Source organism: Typopeltis vanoorti, chromosome 20, assembly GCF_054136105.1.
Source record: "Typopeltis vanoorti isolate ZY-2024b chromosome 20, IOZ_Tvanoo_1.0, whole genome shotgun sequence".
NCBI classification, from domain to species: Eukaryota; Metazoa; Arthropoda; class Arachnida; order Uropygi; family Thelyphonidae; genus Typopeltis; species Typopeltis vanoorti.
The window spans coordinates 111,219,368-111,238,781 of NC_143568.1; the positions used below are offsets into that span (position 1 = coordinate 111,219,368).

A 19,414-nucleotide genomic window follows, 5' to 3' on the forward strand; every position below is an offset into this window, starting at 1 on the left:
TACGCAGGCCTTCTTATCATCACTATTATTCTTATTAATTGAACGTTTAAGGGCTCTCCCTCGATGAATCCATTAGAGATGTCTATGTATAATAATTATTGAATAGGAATATAAATGAAAGTAAATATATTATTATTATTTTAAACCTGTGTAGCTCAGTGGACGTGACACTTGCATCCTCTGCACAATGTTACACGAACATAGACTTCAGTTCAAGTCTAGTCACTAGCTACAGGAACTTTTGCTAAGCCTATCCTCGACTGGTTCCTGAGTTAATCTCTGGCATGGCAGAAAGGTTTTTTCTCCCCGAAATACAAGAAAATCGACGGTAGAATCCACATTATTGCAGACAGCAACATATCCTGTTAGGGTTTGGCACCAAGAAATTATTATTATTATTATTATTATTACGGGCAACTCCAGGGAGTCATTAGACTCATCGAGGGAGGCCCCAAATCATATTCATCACAACTATCTGACATTCATACAGTATCTATCATACCTCGCCTTAAACTCATTCACTGTCACAGCATCCACTACAGACTCAGGGAGCGCATTCCACTCATTCACTACTCTAAAAGTAAAGAACCCAGCTCTAACACCCCCTGCTAACCACACTTTTGCCCAGTTTCCATGGATGTCCCCTAGTCCTCCCACAACCAGCCCTGTTCTCAAAAATATCTTCTGAATTAATTTTATAGAAACCCTTCAGTAATTTGAATCTCTCAATCATATCTCCCCTCCTCCGCCTATCAACCAATTTTTGCAACCCACAAATCCTCAACCTGTTCTCATACGGTTCATTCCACAGACCTGCTATCATCTTGGTCACTCGCCTCTGGATCCTCTCCACATCCTCCCCATCAAGAAGAAACCTAGGTGACCAAATCTGAGCACAGTAGTCTAGATGGGGTCTTATCAAGGCTCGATAGAGAGGAACAATAACCTGCTTGTCTCTGCTTGTCAACGTATTCTTCAGCAACCAAGTGATTTGATGAGCTGTTTTGGTCACTTTTGCAATGTGTCCCCTAAATTTCAATTCCTTATCCACCAACACTCCTAAATCTCGTGCCTCATCAATTTCCTGGAGCAGGATTCCACCAATGCAGTAAACTGCCGCCAATCTTTTCACCCCAAAATGCATAACCTTACATTTTGCCACATTAAACTGACATCCATTCTCCTTAGCCCAGACCTCCAATCTATCCAAATCATCCTGCAAAATTTTGACGTCATCTGCATTCACTATAGCCCTACCCAACTTCGCATCATCCGCAAACAAATGAACTGTTCCTCTCAGATCATTTCCTATATCATTTATGAACAAATTAAACAGCAGTGGTCCAAGAACAGATCCTTGTGGCACACCACTAGTCACAGGCCGTCTTGTGGACTCTACTCCCGAGTAAACCACTCTCTGATATCTCTCCGTCAACCACCCTCCTATCCATCTCACCCACCCTATGTCCATTCCCATATGCTGCAATTTACTGATTAGAATTCCATGTAGAATCCTGTCAAAGGCCTTGGCAAGGTCCAGTAGAATCACCGTAAACCCATTACCCTTATCCAGTTCAGCCGTCACTGTGTTATAATACGTGAGCAAGTTACTGAGGCATGACCTACCCTTCACAAAACCATGCTGTCCCCGATACAGTATCCCATTTTCTTCAATCCAATCTTGTATTTTCCTTTTGACTATTTTCTCTAAGACCTTGACAATGATTCCTGATATGCTAATGGGTCGGTAATTTACAACAGCAGTCTTGGAACCACCTTTATGCAGTAGAACTATTTTCCCCTCTTTCCACCCGCTCGGGACTAACCCAGACCCGAGACTCAAATTAAACAAAATGGTCAAGGGTACTGACAATTCTTTAGCTGCTTCTCGTACAACAAGAGCTGGTATACCATCCAATCCCACAGATGTATTGACATTGAGGTTATGCAATAGACTACTCACCTCCACTTCATTAACCACAATTCCCGTATAATCTACTGGTTTATTCGTTTCTGCAATGTCACCACCTGGATGATATACTTTTGCAAAGTGCTCACTCAGTAACTCAACTATCTCAACTGATTCAGTTACCTCCCTACCATCGGCATTCTTTAAAATCAATCTGCTATGTACATTTTTCCTTTTACTTGCTACATATCTAAAAAACTGTTTAGGATTCTCTTTAGCCTGCTTGGCCAATGTTCTTTCGTAATCCTTTTTTGCTTTTCTTACCACATTCGTCACCCTTCTGGCCTGCGCTTTATACCGTTCATGTGCCTGCCGGTCACCCTTCTCCTTAAATTCCCTCCATAGTTGTTTCTTTTTTTGCAACTCAAGCTTAATGGTGTTATTCATCCATTTAACCCCTACTTGATTTATTATTCGGACTCTAGGTATACAGTCAGCCATTGCTTCATGCAAGCACTTCTTAACTACCTCCCATGCACTATCAACTTCTAGTCCTTGCAGTTGTACATGCCATGGCACTGAACCAATCAAACTCCTAAGCTTGTCATACTTTCCCGCCCAATAATTCCACATGTACCCTGTCTTAATTGAAAATTCTACACCTTTAGCCACCTCCAAATGGCAGCATTTGTTTGCCCGTCTCTTCATTAGTTGCTGCACATAATTAGTGACTTGGGCCAGCTATCTTTGATTGGCTGCTGGTGGAGATTAAGCTGGTCACTCAGTCTCCAAAAGCTGCTAGATAGAGTTAAAAGGCCTCGCCTGCTCCCTGTAAGGGAGCAGGCGAGGCCTTTTAATGGATCTCCATGGAGGCAGAAGCCTCATCATGGGAGATCCATTATTCACACTTATGAAGCACTCACAACAACCTCTGGAAGCCCATTCCACCCATTCACCACCCTCCAGGCAAAAACTATACTCTTAATTACCTTGCTACCCACACTTATACAACTTCTACTGGTGACTCTTTGTTATTTCCCTTCTTGCAATGTACCAAAAAAAAAACAAAAAACTCATCAGTGCCAATCCCATAAAACCTCTTTAATAGCTTACTGCTTCTATAATGTCTTCTATTTTTCTCCTCTCAGCTAATTTTTGAACCATACAGACCATCAATCCATTCTCATAGGGAGTTTTCCACAGACCTGCCACTACCCTTGTCACTTGTCTCTGGATCCTCTCCACAACTTCATCACCACGAAATCCACGAGTCCAGATCTATGTTCAGTGGTCCAAATGTGGCCTTATTAAAACCCTATATAGGGGAAAATAACCTCTCTATCCCCGCTTGTTAGTGTGTTATTTAACAACTATGTAATCTGATGTACTACTTTCGTTACTTTCACAATGTGCCCTCTGAACTTCAACTCTCTGTCCACAATCATGCCCAAGTACCTGGCCTCACCAGTTTCTGTTACTTTACACTTGGCCACATTAAACTGGCAACCATACCTTTGTCCATACTGCTAGTCTGTTTGAGTCTTCCTGCAGTATCTCTGTATTACTTTCATTTACCATTACTGGTCGCTAAACTGGTCTTCCAAGTTTAGCGTCATAAGCAAACAACTGAATATTGCATGTCAAAATATTTCCTATATCACTGATATTCAGATTAAACAATAGAGGAACAAGTACTGATCCCTGTGGTAGGCCACTGGGCACTTCCCTCTCCTGGACTCAATTCCTTCATAAGCCACCTCTTTAATATTTGTTCATCAGTTACTCTCTAATCTAAATCACCAGATTCACATCCATCCCCATTTCCTCCAATTTGTGCAATCGAGTTGTATGCAGAATCGTGTCAAATGCTTTTTCGAAGTTTAGCAATATCACTCAGTAGCCATTTCTCTTAACCAATTCTATTGTCACTTGATTATAAAAAGTAAACAAATTACTAAGGAAAAACCTTAACAAAATCATGTTGCCACTTATAGAGTATAATATTTCTATCCATGTAATCTTGAATTTTGACTTCCGCCAATTTCTCCACCACCTTAATCAGCATTCCTGAGATGCCGATTGCCCTATTTGCTATTTCCCACTTGAAACCACCTTTATGAAACGGGATTATATTTTGTCTCCTTGCCTCCATCAACACCTTCCCAGTACTAAGCTTAAATTAGACAGCTTGGTCAGAGGAGTTGATAACTCCTTTGCACATTTTCGTGATACATGGGTCGATATGCTGTCCAATCCCATGGCTGGGTTAGTATTGAGGTTCTGCAATATTTTAAGCATTTCTATAATGGAGGCTCCATTGCTTCAATCTGTTCTACCATTAGTCAGTGTTACATCTGGTATTAGAACGTCAACACCAAGATGGTACATCCATGTAAAATGCTTACTCAGTAATTTAAATATTTTATGAGTCTCTCGAAGATTCCTTGGAGATGCTTATGTATAATAATTATTGAATAGTAATCTAAAAAAGTGAGTAGCACTTAAATTGCTGGTATTCAAAATGATTAATGTCACAAATTTACCGACAAGCATGACATACTTGCTTATTTTTTAAATATATATACACTTTTAGATATTTTATCAGTAAAGATAAATCATACTTCTTGACAATTATCTGAAACTGCAGGTGGTATACTAGAAGCAGACTACTAAGTCATTATGTCATAGATCGTAATACCTTAATCTTTTGTGTTAACGATTGTGCAGTTAATATTATTAATTATTATATTTTAATGTTTCATATAATATTATCGATGCAATTTGTTTTTTTTTTAATTTTTTTTATTATGGAATATTTGTCCATTTTTGGAATCAAAGCTAAGACGTTGATCTGATTTCCTTTTGCTTTCTCTTACTGACATGCTATTTAGAGAAAACGAAACCGCAAACATAAACGCAAATAGAAACTAAACGCCATGCATGTGTTCACTACATATTCGAAATCAAAAACCCCTTGCGTGCGTGTTGTAGAGTAATTTTGTATTACAATTTCAATTACCCAGTAGCATTAAAATGTGTTCATTGGACAGTCTCGAGAAAGAAAAAGAGGTAATTTCGATAGCTGGATGTATAATATCTGTAATTTATTACGAGGCTTAAATTTATTTTTCTTATCAGCACTTATACTTACTGACCTTTATACAATAGCACATGCTTGCCGATTGTGGTATTTCCAAACAAAGCTCATAATAGATAAATTTGTATGAGTAATGTTTATGAATGTGTGTGAATACTAGTTTCTTTTTTCTACATTCGTGAACCTTGACTAATAACTCGGAGACCACACGTACCACGAAGGCGTCACTCTTCATTTAGTGATTGCGTGGGTACCAAACTCAACTTTTTTTTTTTTTTTTTTTTTTTTTTTTTTTTTTTTTTTTTTTTATTGCGCTGCTGAAGCATTTAATAATAGGAAATCCCGAAACTTTTCCTTGAAAGAGCAAAAGAAAGGGGAAGAACAAATGAGTTCCTAATCATTTAACAAGTGACACTGGAGAACTTTGTTGTTGCAGAGAAGAAAATAAGCACCATGTAAGTGCAAAACAAAGTGCACCAGCGCTATCATTTATATAATTTTTGATTCAGTTTAATTACAGATTGGGAAGTTTCACCCCAGCAGGCTAGTTGCTTTGCTCTATATGAACTATAGACAAAGAAATACATTATTGAATACATATATATATATATATATATATATATATATATATATATATATATATATATATATATATATATTTTAACTGCATAAATCTATATATTTAATTCTTTCTCTAACTGTTTTATCATATCTCTTCTTTATATATGGAGATACACATATAATAATAATATTTCTGATTTTTTTCCATTACCATTCTCTGTTAGATTTATTTTATTGTCTTTTTTATTAATTTATGCAAACATTCCATTTTATATATATAAAATGGGATGTTTGTATAAAATATAAAATGCTTGTATAAATTAATACATTTATTTATACAAATTAATTTATACAAACATTCCATTTTGTATATATAAAATGGGATGTTTGTATAAAATATAAAATGTTTGTATAAATTAATAAAAAAGACAATAAAATAAATCTAACAGAGAATGGTAATGGAAAATGATGGAATAAATCAGAAATATTATTATTATATGTGTATCTCCATATAAAAAGAAGAGATATGATAAAACAGTTAGAGAAAGAATTAAATATATAGATTTATGCAGTTAAAATTGGAAAATTTCAGTTGGAAGAATGATGGGATGTACTTTTGATTTAGAAAACATCTAGGGTTCATTCTCATTGTGACAAGGAATCTTTATATAAACTTCTTCACCTGAAGGCAAATTACTTGATCTCGTATGGAATAGCAGGTTTTTTTCCCTTCATCTGAGGAATTCAGAATTGGGAAGCAAGTAGGGATAGCAAATTAATTCAACGTTTGGTAAGGAAATTTTGAGATAGAGCAGATCAGATGGGGGTGCGGGAGGGTAGGATTTACTATTCAAGATTTAGCATTCTCTGACATGGGATGTCAGTTGTGATAAATGCATATGTGCCATCCTTATGAGGAATTGTGTAAAATCTAGTTTGGACAATTCAGGTAGATCTTAGATCCTAACCATTAAGTTAGGAATAACAATAACAGGTCTGGTTTAGATGACTGTAAGTGGTGGTGCGTATCATTTATATTACTATTGAGGCTGCAAATATTGGTAAAGTGATGTTACGAAAACTTTTTTAGTCATTAGTAAGAGGAGTGAGGAGCAGGTTCTTTGCATGGATAGTTTGAATTATCTTTGCATTGTCTGAATGTGTTGTGAATGTAGACACACATTGAATCAGTTTAAGGCACAGTTGGATGAGCATTGTGTGCAATAGTCTGTACCTCCCATGATGAGTTTCTGACTCCATAGAAGTCAGATGATGATGATAATAATAATAATAACATTCTCATATTATATTGTTCTGAAATTTCATTTAATGATTTTACTGATCATCTTCTGATGTAGCTAATACAATTCGATTATCTGCAAATAGTGTATCTATCTTTATATGTGGATTTATTTGTATACCAAATGGATTATGCTGTTTCCAGATAATTTTATATATATATTAAAAAGTAGACATGATAGGGTGCCTCCTTGCCATACTCTTGATATGTCTCCCCATTCTGATATTTGTTCTAATTTGATTGCTGTTTTATTTCCTGTATATATTTCTTGAATAGACTGTAAGAACTGGTTTGGTATATTGAGATTGATTAATATTTTAAATATTGATTATGAAGTAGCCTTTTGTCTATTTGCTATTAATTTTATCAAAGACGTGTTTCTTAGAAATTCTCTTTTCGATTAATTTTTTTATATTGAAAATTGAGTCCATGCGAGATTGTCCTTTTCGGAATCCATTCTTGTTGTTGTAGTAGTTTGTGCTCTACAATACTGTTTAGTTTATCTTTTAATATTCCTGCATATATTTTGTACTCTGTATTTAGCAGAGTAGTTCCTGTAAAGTTATTGCAGTCATCTTTATTTCCTTTTTTATAAATTGGGATAACCACTGCTTTTTTCCAAGAGTTTGGAGGTTTTTGTAGAAATCCAGACCACGTTAAAGAATTTCAGAAGTCTTTCATTAAATGTTCACCTGCATTTTTGTATATTTCCATGTTTATATTGTCTTCTCCTGGTATTCCTATTTTTCATCTTATTTATGATATTTTTTAGTTCTGACATCCTAATATTTTCTGTTAGATCATTCTTTATTGTATAAAATTTTATTTCTTTATTATCGTCAGTTCAGAGATTTTGAAGATAAGTTACCCATTTTTCTAAATCTCATTGTATTTTTACCTTTTCTTTTATTTCTTATTCATGTATTTTATTATTTTATAGATTATTGGTTGTGGCTTAGATATATCCTTTTTTAATTCTGCTATAAAATTTCCATCTCTGTTTATTCCTTCCTTCTCTTTTTGCATTTGCACTTTTCTTTTGTCTTGGAGTTTTGCTATTTCTGGTAACTTTTTTTTTTTGTTTTGTTTTCATTATCTTTTTGTTGTATTTTTTTCTATTTCTATTTTTTTTTTTTATTTTTTCCTTAATTCATTTACTCTTTATTCCTAAGCCTTCTGTTGCTACTTTTCTCAGGATTTGTTTCAGATTTTCCCATTTCTCTTCTGTGTTCATTTGTTTCATGTATGGTTTCTGATTTTAAATCATTGCATTTCTGATATTGTTGCCCAGTATGGGGATCTTGCAATGAAGAAATTTTGTAACTCAGTTGATAGTTATTTTCCACTTTATTTATTTTTAGCCATTTTGGTTTAAATCAAAATTTTGCCAATACCATATAATGATTAGAGTTTAATTCAAAGTCTCGATATACTCTCACATCTAGGAATAACTCAGCTAATTTAAAATTTGTGATAATGTAGTCAATAACTGACTTACATCCTCTGGCATCATGTGTATTTATGTATAGCTTAATGTTCAATGAATAATGAAAAACCAAGTTCATTATTCTGATATTATTATAAATCACAAAATCTTGCAGTTTGTGTTACATTTTGATTTGTTTTGCCTGTTTCCTATTCTATCATTTAAATCCTCTGCTAGTAATAAAGAGTCTTGTATTTTTCTTATCAGTGACTTTTGCAGTTCTTTGCAAAAGTTTTACTGTCTGTCTTCTGGTGCATATGCCCCGACTATTGTTATTTATGTGACCTCTTAATGTTTCGAGTCTAATTTCTATTGGTTTTTCAGTCCAGTAGTTATTATTATTTTACAGTATCTCCATGGAGTCCAGAGACTAATCACAGGAGACCCAAATCAACCATCACACACACAAATCCTATCATACCTTTCCTTGAAACCATTCACTGTCAGGGAACTCACAACCAATTCTGGCAATGTATTCCATTCAGTCACCACTCTCCACACAAAAAATCTGGCCCACACAGCCCTACTAACCACACTCTTATATAACGTCCACAGATGGCCCCTAGTTCTGACTGTTTGTCATATATTGAAATATTTCACTTAAAAAACTTTTAAGATATTAAAGGGGTTTTATAAACCCCTTTAATATCTTAAAAGTTTCTATCATGTCCCCTCTTTTTCACCGACCAGCTAAATTTTGTAACCCACAAACCTTCAACCTGTTCTCTAGGGAGTATTCCACAGACCTGTCACTTGGTGACTTGTCTCTGAATCCTCTCTACCACCTCCTCGTCCCAAGAAACCCAGGTGACCAAATCTGTGTGCAGTAGCCAAGATGTGCTCAATCATAGCCTTATAAAGAGGGATAATAACTTCCCTATTTTTATTTGTTAGTGTGTTTTTCTTCTTCTTCTTCTCCTCTCATCTATGTGGATGATGATGATGATGAGGCTGAAGGAACTCTTTCCACTTCTGTCTGTCCTGGGAGAGTCCGAACAATTCTGTCCAGTTTGGTGTCGCTTGTTGTGATTTGGTTTTCAGGTCCTCTTTTATTTTGTCTTCTTCTTCTTCTTCTTCCTATCATGGAATATAGGCCATGTGGCCTGTTCCGCTCTCATGCCATCTCTTTCTTGGTCTTCCGATTCTTCTTTTTCCACTTATTTTGTATCTGCATAATATTTTTGGTAGTCTGCTGTTGTCCATTCTATTTAAATGTTCTAGCCATTTTTGTTTATACTGTCTTATGTAGTAATTAATTGGTTTGATTTTTAGTGATTGTAAGATTTCTTCATTTGTTTTGTGGTCCCACTTGGTATATCCAGCTGTTTTTCTGAGGAACTTCATTTCTGCTGTTTGAATTCGTTTTTCATCTTTCCTTTTCATGGTCCATGTTTCACTTCCGTATAGTAGAGTTGGTTTTGACAAGACATTATATAGTCTGATTCTAGTGTGTTTTTGTACCAGGGATGGCTTAAATATACTATTTATTATGCCATTTACTTTGACAAAGTTTGATATTTTAGTGTCTATGTCTTTTTCTTCTTCGTATGATAGATCACATCCCAAGTATCTGAAAGTGTTTACTTGTTCTAGTATTGTATTATCTATCACTATTTTACTTCTTATTGGGTTTTCTCCTTTGAATGCCATTATTTTTGTTTTTTCTTTGGATATTGTCATATTATATTGCTTTGAGATATCATTTAATGATTTTAATGATCTCTGTAAGTCATCTTCTGATGTAGCTAATACTATTTGATCATCTGCAAATAGTAGTGTATCTATCTTCATTTGCGGGGTCATTTGTATACCAAATGGGTTATGCTGTTTCCAGATTGTTAATATTTCATTTATATATATATTGAAAAGCAGAGGTGAGAGCGTACATCCTTGTCGTACTCCTCTTGATATCTCTTTCCATTCTGAGGTGTGTTCTAATTTAACTGCTATTTTATTTCCTGTATATATTTCTTGAATAGATTGTAAAAGTTGGTTTGGTATGTTTAAATTGGTTAATATTTTAAACAATTTTTGTCGACTAATTTTGTCAAATGCTTTTTCATAATCAATAAACGCCACATGTGTTTCTTTTTGAAATTCTCTTCTCTTTTCTATTAATAATTTTAAAGTAAAAATTGGATCTATGCAGGATCGGCCTTTTCGGAAGCCATTTTGTTCTTCTAGTAATTTGTTTTCTACAATGCTGCTTAGTTTCTCTTTTAATATTCCTGCATATATTTTATATCCTGTATTCAGCAGGCTAATTCCCCTATAATTATTGCAATTGTCTTTATTTCCTTTTTTATAGATTGGGATGACCAGTGCTTTTTTTCCAAGAGTTAGGAGTTTTTCCGGACATCCAAACCATATTAAAAAATTTCAAAAGTCTTTCATTAAATTTTTCACCTGCATTTTTGTATAGTTCTATATTTATATTGTCTTCTCCTGGCGTTTTCCTATTATTCATCTTCTTTATTATATTTTTCAGTTCTAACATTGTGATATTTTCTATTAGGTCATTCTTTGTCTTATAAAATTTTAATTCATTGTTCTCATCTGTCTAGAGATTTTGGAAATAGGTCACCCATTTTTCTAAATCTATTGTTTGTATTTTTATCATTTCTTTTATTTCTTTATTCATGTATTTTATTACTTTATAGGTTTTGGGTTGTGGCTTAAATAAATCCTTTTCTAGTTCTTTTACGAAATTGTTCCATCTTTCTCTATGTTTTTTCCTTACTTCTCGTTTTGCAATTGCACTATTTCTTTTATACTCTATTTCTGCTTCTATTGTTTTGGAATTTAGCCATTTCTGGTAACTGTCCTTTTTGGTTTTTATTATATTTTCTATTTTTTTGTTCCAGTCTCGTAGTCCTCTTTTTCTAATCCATTTGTGCTTTATTCCTAAGGTTTCTGTTGCTGCTTTTGTGAGAATTTGTTTCAAATTTTCTCATTCATCTTCTACATCACTTGATTCATGTGTGGTTTCTGTTTTTAAGTTTGTGCATTTTTGATATTGTAGTCTAACTTGAGGATCCTGTAATGAAGAAATTTTGTAGCTCGGCTGGTAAGAATTTTCAATTCTATGTGTTTTTAGCCACTTTGGTTTAAAACGAATTTTTGCTGATACCGTATAATGATCAGAGTTTAATTCAAAGCCTCGATATGCTCTTACGTCTAAAATTAACTCCGCTAATTTAAAATTTGTGATAACATAGTCAATTACTGATTTGTATCCTCTGGCTGACCAAGTATATTTATGTATTTCCTTGTGTTTAAACATTGAATTCATTATTCTCATATTATTATAAATGACAAAATTGCGCAATCTGCGACCATTTTGATTACATGTATCTTCGCCAAATTTACCTATGTTTGTTTTGTATTTTTTGTTTCCTATTCTGGCATTTAAATCTCCTGCTAGCAGTAAATAGTCAGTTTTGTTTGTTTTATCTATGGCATTCTGTAATTCTTTATAAAATATATTACTGTCTTCTTCTTTTCCCTCTTCTGGTGCATATGCACCAATTATTGTTATATGGCCTCTTAATGTCTTGAGTCTAATTTCTATTAATCTTTCATTCAAATAGTTGTAATATACAATATTGTTCTTTAGGGATTTATGTACCATAATCATTATACCTGCTTTTGCTCTTTCTTCTTTTTTTACCCCACTGTAGATTTGTATATAGTTGTTTGTTTCTTTTGTACCTTTTTGTTTTTTCTTTGTTTCTGTTACTATACATATCTTTATGTTAGCTTGGTTTAGTTGTTTATCAAGTTCTTCTTCTTTGTGTGCAATGCTTCTCACATTCCATGTTGCAATCTTCATTATGTGTTCCTTTTTCCAATTTCGTTTACCGTTTCCTGGGTTGTGGTCTTTTCCCTGACAGTCCGTCCGACTTTTCTTTGCATGAAACTTGAAAGTATTTTGAATTTCCCCAGGGCAGGTTACTAACCTGTCGCTGGGTAAGTCCAGTGGTAGGGCTGCTACCTAACTCCTCTGGACAGGCAGATCTAACAGCATTTACTCTGTTAGGGTGTTAAGGTTATACCGCCCTTTTATTTTGTCTATCCATCTAATTCTGGGCCGTCCTTTTGATCTTTTACCTTCCATTGTTGTATTCAGGAATTTAGATGGTAGTCTTTCTGTTCCCATTCTGGTCACATGGGCAAACCATCACAGCGCTTCTTTCTTGGATTTTGTCTATTATTGTTATTTCTTGTTTTAGTCGTTTCCTTATGTCTTCATTTCTAGTCGATCCAGCAGAGATACTCCAAGTAATCTTCTTAGCCAACCCATTTCAGTAACTAATAATTTTTTCTCTTCAGCCTTTTTGAGATTCCAGCATTCACTTCCATAGAGGAGTATTGGGAGGACCATTGTTTCATAGATTCTTACTTTTGTTACTTGTTTGATGCCTATTGACTTCCATATTTTATTAAGTCGTCCAAAAGTTTGGGATACTTGACTGATTCGTCTGTTTATATCTTTTATAATTTCACCATTGTACTCAATAACTCCTCCAAGGTAGGTGAAGTTTTCTACCCGCTGTAGATTCTTTCTATCAATTTCAATTTTCAGATTGGTGCTTCTTTTTCCTATTTGCATAATTTTTGTTTTGTCTATATTTATGTTTAATCCATATTTTATGCACTCCTCCTCCTTTATTTTATCAGAAATTCGCCGTAGATTTTCTTCTGTGCTTGCATGTAATGCAATATCGTCTGCAAATTTTAAATTTGTCACATTTTTCCCATATATTTTGATTCCAGAGTCTTCATTGTTTAAGGCCTTATTGGTTGCTTCTTCCAGTGTAAGATTGAACAGGTCTGGTGACAGATTGCATCCCTGTCTTACTCCGCTCTCTGTGTGGAACCAGTTGATTAAGGTGTCCTCCATTCATACTGCACTTTCAGATTTCTCATACAGATTCTTTATTATTCTTCTGGTTTTATTGGGAGTTTCAAATTCTTCCATAGCTCTTTTCTACGGATTGAATCAAATGCCTGATAAAAGTCTATGAAATTTATGTGGCAACTTTGGTTGTACTCTAGTGTCTTTTCTATTAGCTGTCTTAAGGTGAATAGTTGATCAATTGTGCTTTGCCCTGGTGTGAAACCAGCTTGTTCTTCTCCTAGTGCCAGTTTTATATATGGCTTAATTTGTTTTTGGAATACTTTTGTTAAAACCTTACTTGGAATACTGAGGAGGCTAATGCCTCTGTAATTATTGCATTCTGTTTTATCTCCTTTTTTTGTATATAGGAGTTATGACTGATTTGGTCCAATCAGTAGGCGCTGCTTCGTTTTTGTAGATCCCTTCAAATAATGTTTTTAATGGTTCCAAAAGTTGTTCCTTTCCTGCTTTTAAGAATTCTGCGTGTATCTGATCACTACCTGGTCATAGTTTTAAGTTTATTTATGCTATGTGCTATTATTTCTTTGGTAAAGATATTTGTTTCCTCTTCCATATCAGTGGCTGGAATTATAATATCCTGGGAGCTGTTTTTATTACATAAATCCTTGAAGTATTATTCCCATCTGGCCATTCTTTTTGTTTTACTTTCAATTAGTTGTCCCTCTTTGTTTTTGATCATTATAATTTTTGTTGTCTGTGTCTTATTAATTTGGTCTATTTGTTTATATAATCCGTGAAGGTTATTTTCTTTTGATAGCTTTTCTGCCACTTTGCATTTTTCTTCTAACCAGTTATTCTTGTCTCTTTTAACTAGTTTACTAATTTCTCCTGTTAATCTATTATATTCATTTCTGTTATAGTTCTATTTTAGTTTCATGCTTTTCCTTTGATCACTTAACCTTTTTACTTCATTCGAGATCCAATCCTTTTTACTTTCTCTTTCTGTGTAACCTATTGTTTTTTATTGCCAAATTTAATATTATTTCCTTTAATTTGCACCAATGTTCTTCGATGTTTATATTCTGTTTTGGTAGTTCCTTCAAGTTTTTATGTAGTTCTAGTTGATATTTTCTTAGAATATTGTTGTCTTGTAATTTTTTTACATTCAGTCTCCTTTTGACTCTAAAACTGCTTCCAGATTTTAACTTTATTCTTAGGTTTGCTAATACTAGCTTATGGTCTGATCCACAATCTGCAGAGAAGGATCTGCAGTTTAGGATACTTGATTTCCATCTTTGGTTTACAATAATATAGTCTGTTATATTCTTGGTCTGGTGATATATCCATGTGTCCATTTTCTTTGGGGTTCTGGATGTTTAAAGAGAGTGTTGGTTATTGTTAGTCTATTATTTGAGCAGAAGTTTAGCAGTCTTTCAGCACGTACATTGCTTTTTCCATACCCGAACTTTCCGATTACTCTTGGCAGGTATCCCAGTCTTTGCCTACTTTTGCATTTAAGTCCCCCATTACAATTAGGAGATCTTGACTTGATGTCTGCTGTACTGCTTTTTGCAAATCTATATAGAACTCCTCAATGTCTTCTTCTGATGATGTCGAAGTTGGTGAGTATACTTGAATCATAGTTAGTGATCCGATTGATGTTTTAAATCTTGCTTTAATTATCCTAGGTGAGATAGGATTGGAGGAATAAAGAGTTTTGAGCGTTTGTTTTTAATATAAGTGCTACTCCTTCTTGGTGTTTGTTGTCCTCTCTGCCTGAAGTTAAGATTTTGTACTGTCCATGGTGGAATTCTCCTTTTCCAGTCCATCTGGTTTTGCAGAGTCCAATCACTTCCTATCGGTAGTTATCTAATTCATGCAGTAGTATTTCCAATGCTCCTTTGTGGTGAAGAGTTCTTACATTCCATGTTCCAATTATTCTTGTTTATCACCATCCAAGTAATCCTTTGAACTATTTTCCAACTTGTGCAATATACTCTCTGAACTTCAACTCTTTGTCCATCATTATTCCCAAGTCCCTAGCCTCATAAATTTCCTGCAAACCATACCATCAATATGATACACCATATGCAACCTTTTGAACCAGAAGTGCATAACCTTACATTTTGCAATATTAAATTGACAATCATTATCCTTTGCCCACACTGTCAAATTATTTAAATCATTCTGCAGGATATCTGCATCACCTATATATAGTTTGCTACCACTGTTGCTCTCCCCAGTTTTACATCATCAGCAAACAACTGAATTTCTCCTCTTAGATCTTTCCCTGTGTCATTGATATACAAATTAAAGAGTAGTGGTCCTAATACCAAACCCTGAGGTACTCTGCTAGTCACTATCATTCTCCTAGACTCCACCTTACACTGCTCTAGTGTCTGTCCATCAGTCATCCCCTATCCATGCTACTAGCTTCATATTCTTTCCAGTTTTTGTAATCCCATGATAAGTCAAGCAGTAACATGGTGTAGCCATTACCTTTATCCAATTCCTGTCACTATTATAAAATGTGATTAAGTTACTAAGACAAGTCCTTTTCTCTACAAAACCATGCTGCCTGCTATAGGTATCACATTCCTATCCACCAATGTATTTTACCTTTCACCAACTTTTCAATACTTTAACAACCACTCCCGATATATTAATTGGTCTGTAGTTTGCTACCTCTGTCTTGGAGCCATTTATGCAATGGTACTATCTTACCCTCTTTCCACTCCCTTGGAATCCTGTCAGAGCTGAGACGTAGATTGAACAACTTTGTCAGAGGCAAAATTTTCTCCTGGAAACTCGGGTTTTTCATCCTGCATACAGACAAATCGGCCCTTCAGAACACACACAATTTATAGACAAAAAATACTAGCTCTGATGGTGGTGGACAGTAGATGGCACTGATGTTGTTGATTGGTGGTAGAGGTGCGGTGTAGTGGTGGAGACAGAGAATCATACAATAGGTGTCCTCCCACGATGAGTCTTTGGACTCCTTGGAGGTGTCACAAATAATAATAATAATAATGCCAATTCTCTTATAATATATGTTAATATGCTATGTAATATATGTTATAATATACAATACTGTTCTTCATATAGATTTGTGCACATTATACCTGCTTTTGTGCTTTCCTCATTTTTTACTCTGTTGTAAATGTGTATATAGTTATTTGTTTCTTTGGTACCTTTTTGCTTTTTCTTTGTTTCTGTTACTATACATAGTGGCTTGGTTTAGTTGTTCAAGTTCCTATTTTTGGTATGTGATATTCCTTACATTCCAAATTGTGATTTTTATTATATGTTTCTTTTTTTCCAGTCTTTTCCTAATTTGTGACTTTTCTTTCGCTCAGATTTGAAAGTATATCAAATTTCCTTGACAGGTTATGCTTTTGCTGCGTAAATTCAGTGGTAGGATTGCTACCTAATGTTTCTGGACAGGTAGTTATTCAGGGCTCATTTCTTTTGCTTACATTTAAATACATTCAGTGATTTATCAATTCCTCTTCCTCACTGGACAAACAATGCATTGTTCAAACATTCCAAGCTTTAAGGTCATTCACATCAGAGCCTGAAACACCAATCCCAATATCCTTCCTCATCGGTGTGAAGACAGTTTGATCGCTTCACTGCAACCAATTATAAACATACAAAATTAAGATTACTAACTTTTGAGAGTAACTCCTTAGCAAAACGAACAATTTGGCTAAGTTATAGACCATTCCTGATTTTTGGAAGGGTTCTGAATTAATATACTGGAATTTAGGTTAGTTTTCAGTAACCAATGTATTAATATAAACTAAGAGATTGCATATGTCTGAAATGTCACTTTTTTTTCCCTTCAAATTCCAGTGTGAATTGGTTGCTTTTTATGTTGTTTGTACAAAGAATGGTGATATGGTTATTTGTACTTTAAAAAAAAAAAGAAAAAAAAAGATGGTATTAGCTATTTTAATATGATATATTTTTACCTTCACAGATTCTATGTGATCCTGTACATGGTATGATAACTCTTCATCCATTATGTTTGAGAATTATTGATACACCCCAGTTTCAGAGATTAAGACATATAAAACAACTTGGTTTTGGAGAATATGTGTATCCTGGAGCTACACATAATAGATTTGAGCATAGTGTTGGGTAAGTCAATAAACTTCTATTTCAGTGCTTATCTGCACCCCCCTCCCCCACACACACACATGCATAGCACTGATGTGATATATATATATATATATAAAAGTGGAAAATGCAATAATCTACCATTTATCTGACCTTTCAATTGACGGGTCAGATAATTGAAGTACTATAACATGGTGCTCTATAAAGAAGTCAGTTGACATACAACATTGGTTAATTGAAGTGGCATTGTTTTGAAGGCTGGATAAATGGTAGTTTACTGTAGCAATATGTTTATATCTTCTTTTCAACCTGGATCAGCTTGCTATTATGAAAGTCTTCTCCAATTTTCTCTGTTCCATTTTCTTTCTAGCTTTTCTCAGTATTCCAGAAATCGTAATGCTTTGATGTCCTCTACACCTGTTCTTAATGTTGTCCATTCCATGTTTCACTACCAGTGTAATTACAGATAAGACACACTGATGAAGTGCTTTTCTCTTCAGACTAATAGGAGCATCATCTTTGAAGATATCTTTCATCCTCCCAAAAGTCATTCAATCTGGTCATATCCTTCTTTTTATTTCTTCTGTTTTTATATTTTGATTTTTATGATGTGTCCCAGATTAATATGTTCTCTCTCTCCACTTATCCATTTTCCAGTTGAATATGTTTTGGTGTTAAATTGTCATTCATACTTTTGTTTTATTTAAATTTATTTTCAATTCAATTTGACTGAAGACTTGAGCCAATTCCCTTAATTTTATTTCTAGGTCCTCTGACAAGAGAACTGTATCATCAGCAAAGCTCAGACAACTCAGAATTTTTTTCACTAATTTTATCTGTTCTATTCTTCCAGTTCATTTCATGAGAAACTTCCTTTAAGAGTTTTGGAGATATTGTATTTCCTTATCTTATTCTCTTGTTTATTGGAAATTTTTCACTATGCAGTTCAATGCAGAGATGGCATGACTTTATTTTAAAGTTTTTACATATATTTCTTTTGTTCTTTTTAACAGTGCTTTTAGGATAGCTGAGATTTTGATAGAGTCAAATACTTTTCACAGTGCATGAAGGCTAAACAAAGAGGTTTATTATATTTGTCTTTTCTATAATTTGTCCTAAGAGTATGGGTATGATCAGTGTACACTAGGAGCCGCCAGTTGGTATAGACGAAGCCCTTTGATCAGAAAGACTTGGGTTCGCTTCCCATCCATGATAATGTGAAGAACCTTTATCAGGTCTTTTTGACTAAAGCTGAGTTAGCCTGTTTCGTATGGAGGTGGAGGGATTTTTCATTCTGCAAAACAGGCAAACCTTTCAATTACTGTAGGGCATGGAAGGAAATGGGAATCCATCTTGTTCCATAATCATTATTTTCTAGTAAAGTAACATATTGCTATCCCACACCATAAGGTTGAGGAAAGAAATGTACTGTAATTATATCAATTCTGCTTTGATTGCATAGACTATGTTTTGTGTACTGCTGATAATAAACTGATGGATCTGTAGTTTTTGATATTTTCCTTTTCTCCTTTTTGTAAACACTATTATTACTCATTGTTCCATGCTTATGGGATTTTTCTTTGTTTTAAACAAAGTGTGAAGAGTCTTACCAGGCAATCAGCTACTACTATCTTCCCTTTAGATTTCAACAATTCACTTGAATCACATCTTCTCTCGGAGCCTTTTCTGCTCATTGTTTTCAAAACTGCTTCAACATCTTCTTTTGTAACCTTTGGTGCATCTAATTGTGAGGGGCAGGTCTTGTTTTAGCAATCCGTTTGTTTTATGATAAGGTGACGAATCTGTTGGATAAGGGAGAATCATATACAGTGATATTCTTGGACTTTGCAAAAGTATTTGATAGATTACCACTTGATAAGTTGGCATATAAGCTGCAGAGGAATGGAATAGATATTATGTTGGTTAGATGGATCAGAGATTGGCTCTCTGAACAATACCCCTCATGTTTTACTTGTTTGTTAATGATATTTCATGTGGATTGATTGGGAATCAAAGGTTTGCCAATGATGCAAATTTAGGTAGAATTATCAGATGATAATTCTCTTGCTGATGCC

The 19,414-nt window shown here is 34.4% G+C and overlaps 1 protein-coding gene across 4 annotated transcripts in view; it reads left to right on the forward strand.

Moving 5' to 3' along the window:
* The window catches only part of fal (SAM and HD domain containing deoxynucleoside triphosphate triphosphohydrolase falten), a 188,816-nt gene that overhangs the window by 25,586 nt on the left and 143,816 nt on the right, over positions 1–19,414 (forward strand). For 2 of the 4 annotated variants that reach the window (XM_090410336.1, XM_090410337.1), the window contains exon 3: positions 17,200–17,360. In XM_090410336.1, the coding sequence (XP_090266462.1) occupies positions 17,200–17,360 (161 nt within the window). Of the gene's footprint in view, positions 1–4,847; positions 4,979–5,351; positions 5,462–17,199; positions 17,361–19,414 lie in introns of those variants that run through there. The other 2 variants (XM_090410338.1, XM_090410339.1) reach the window with 2 other exon arrangements.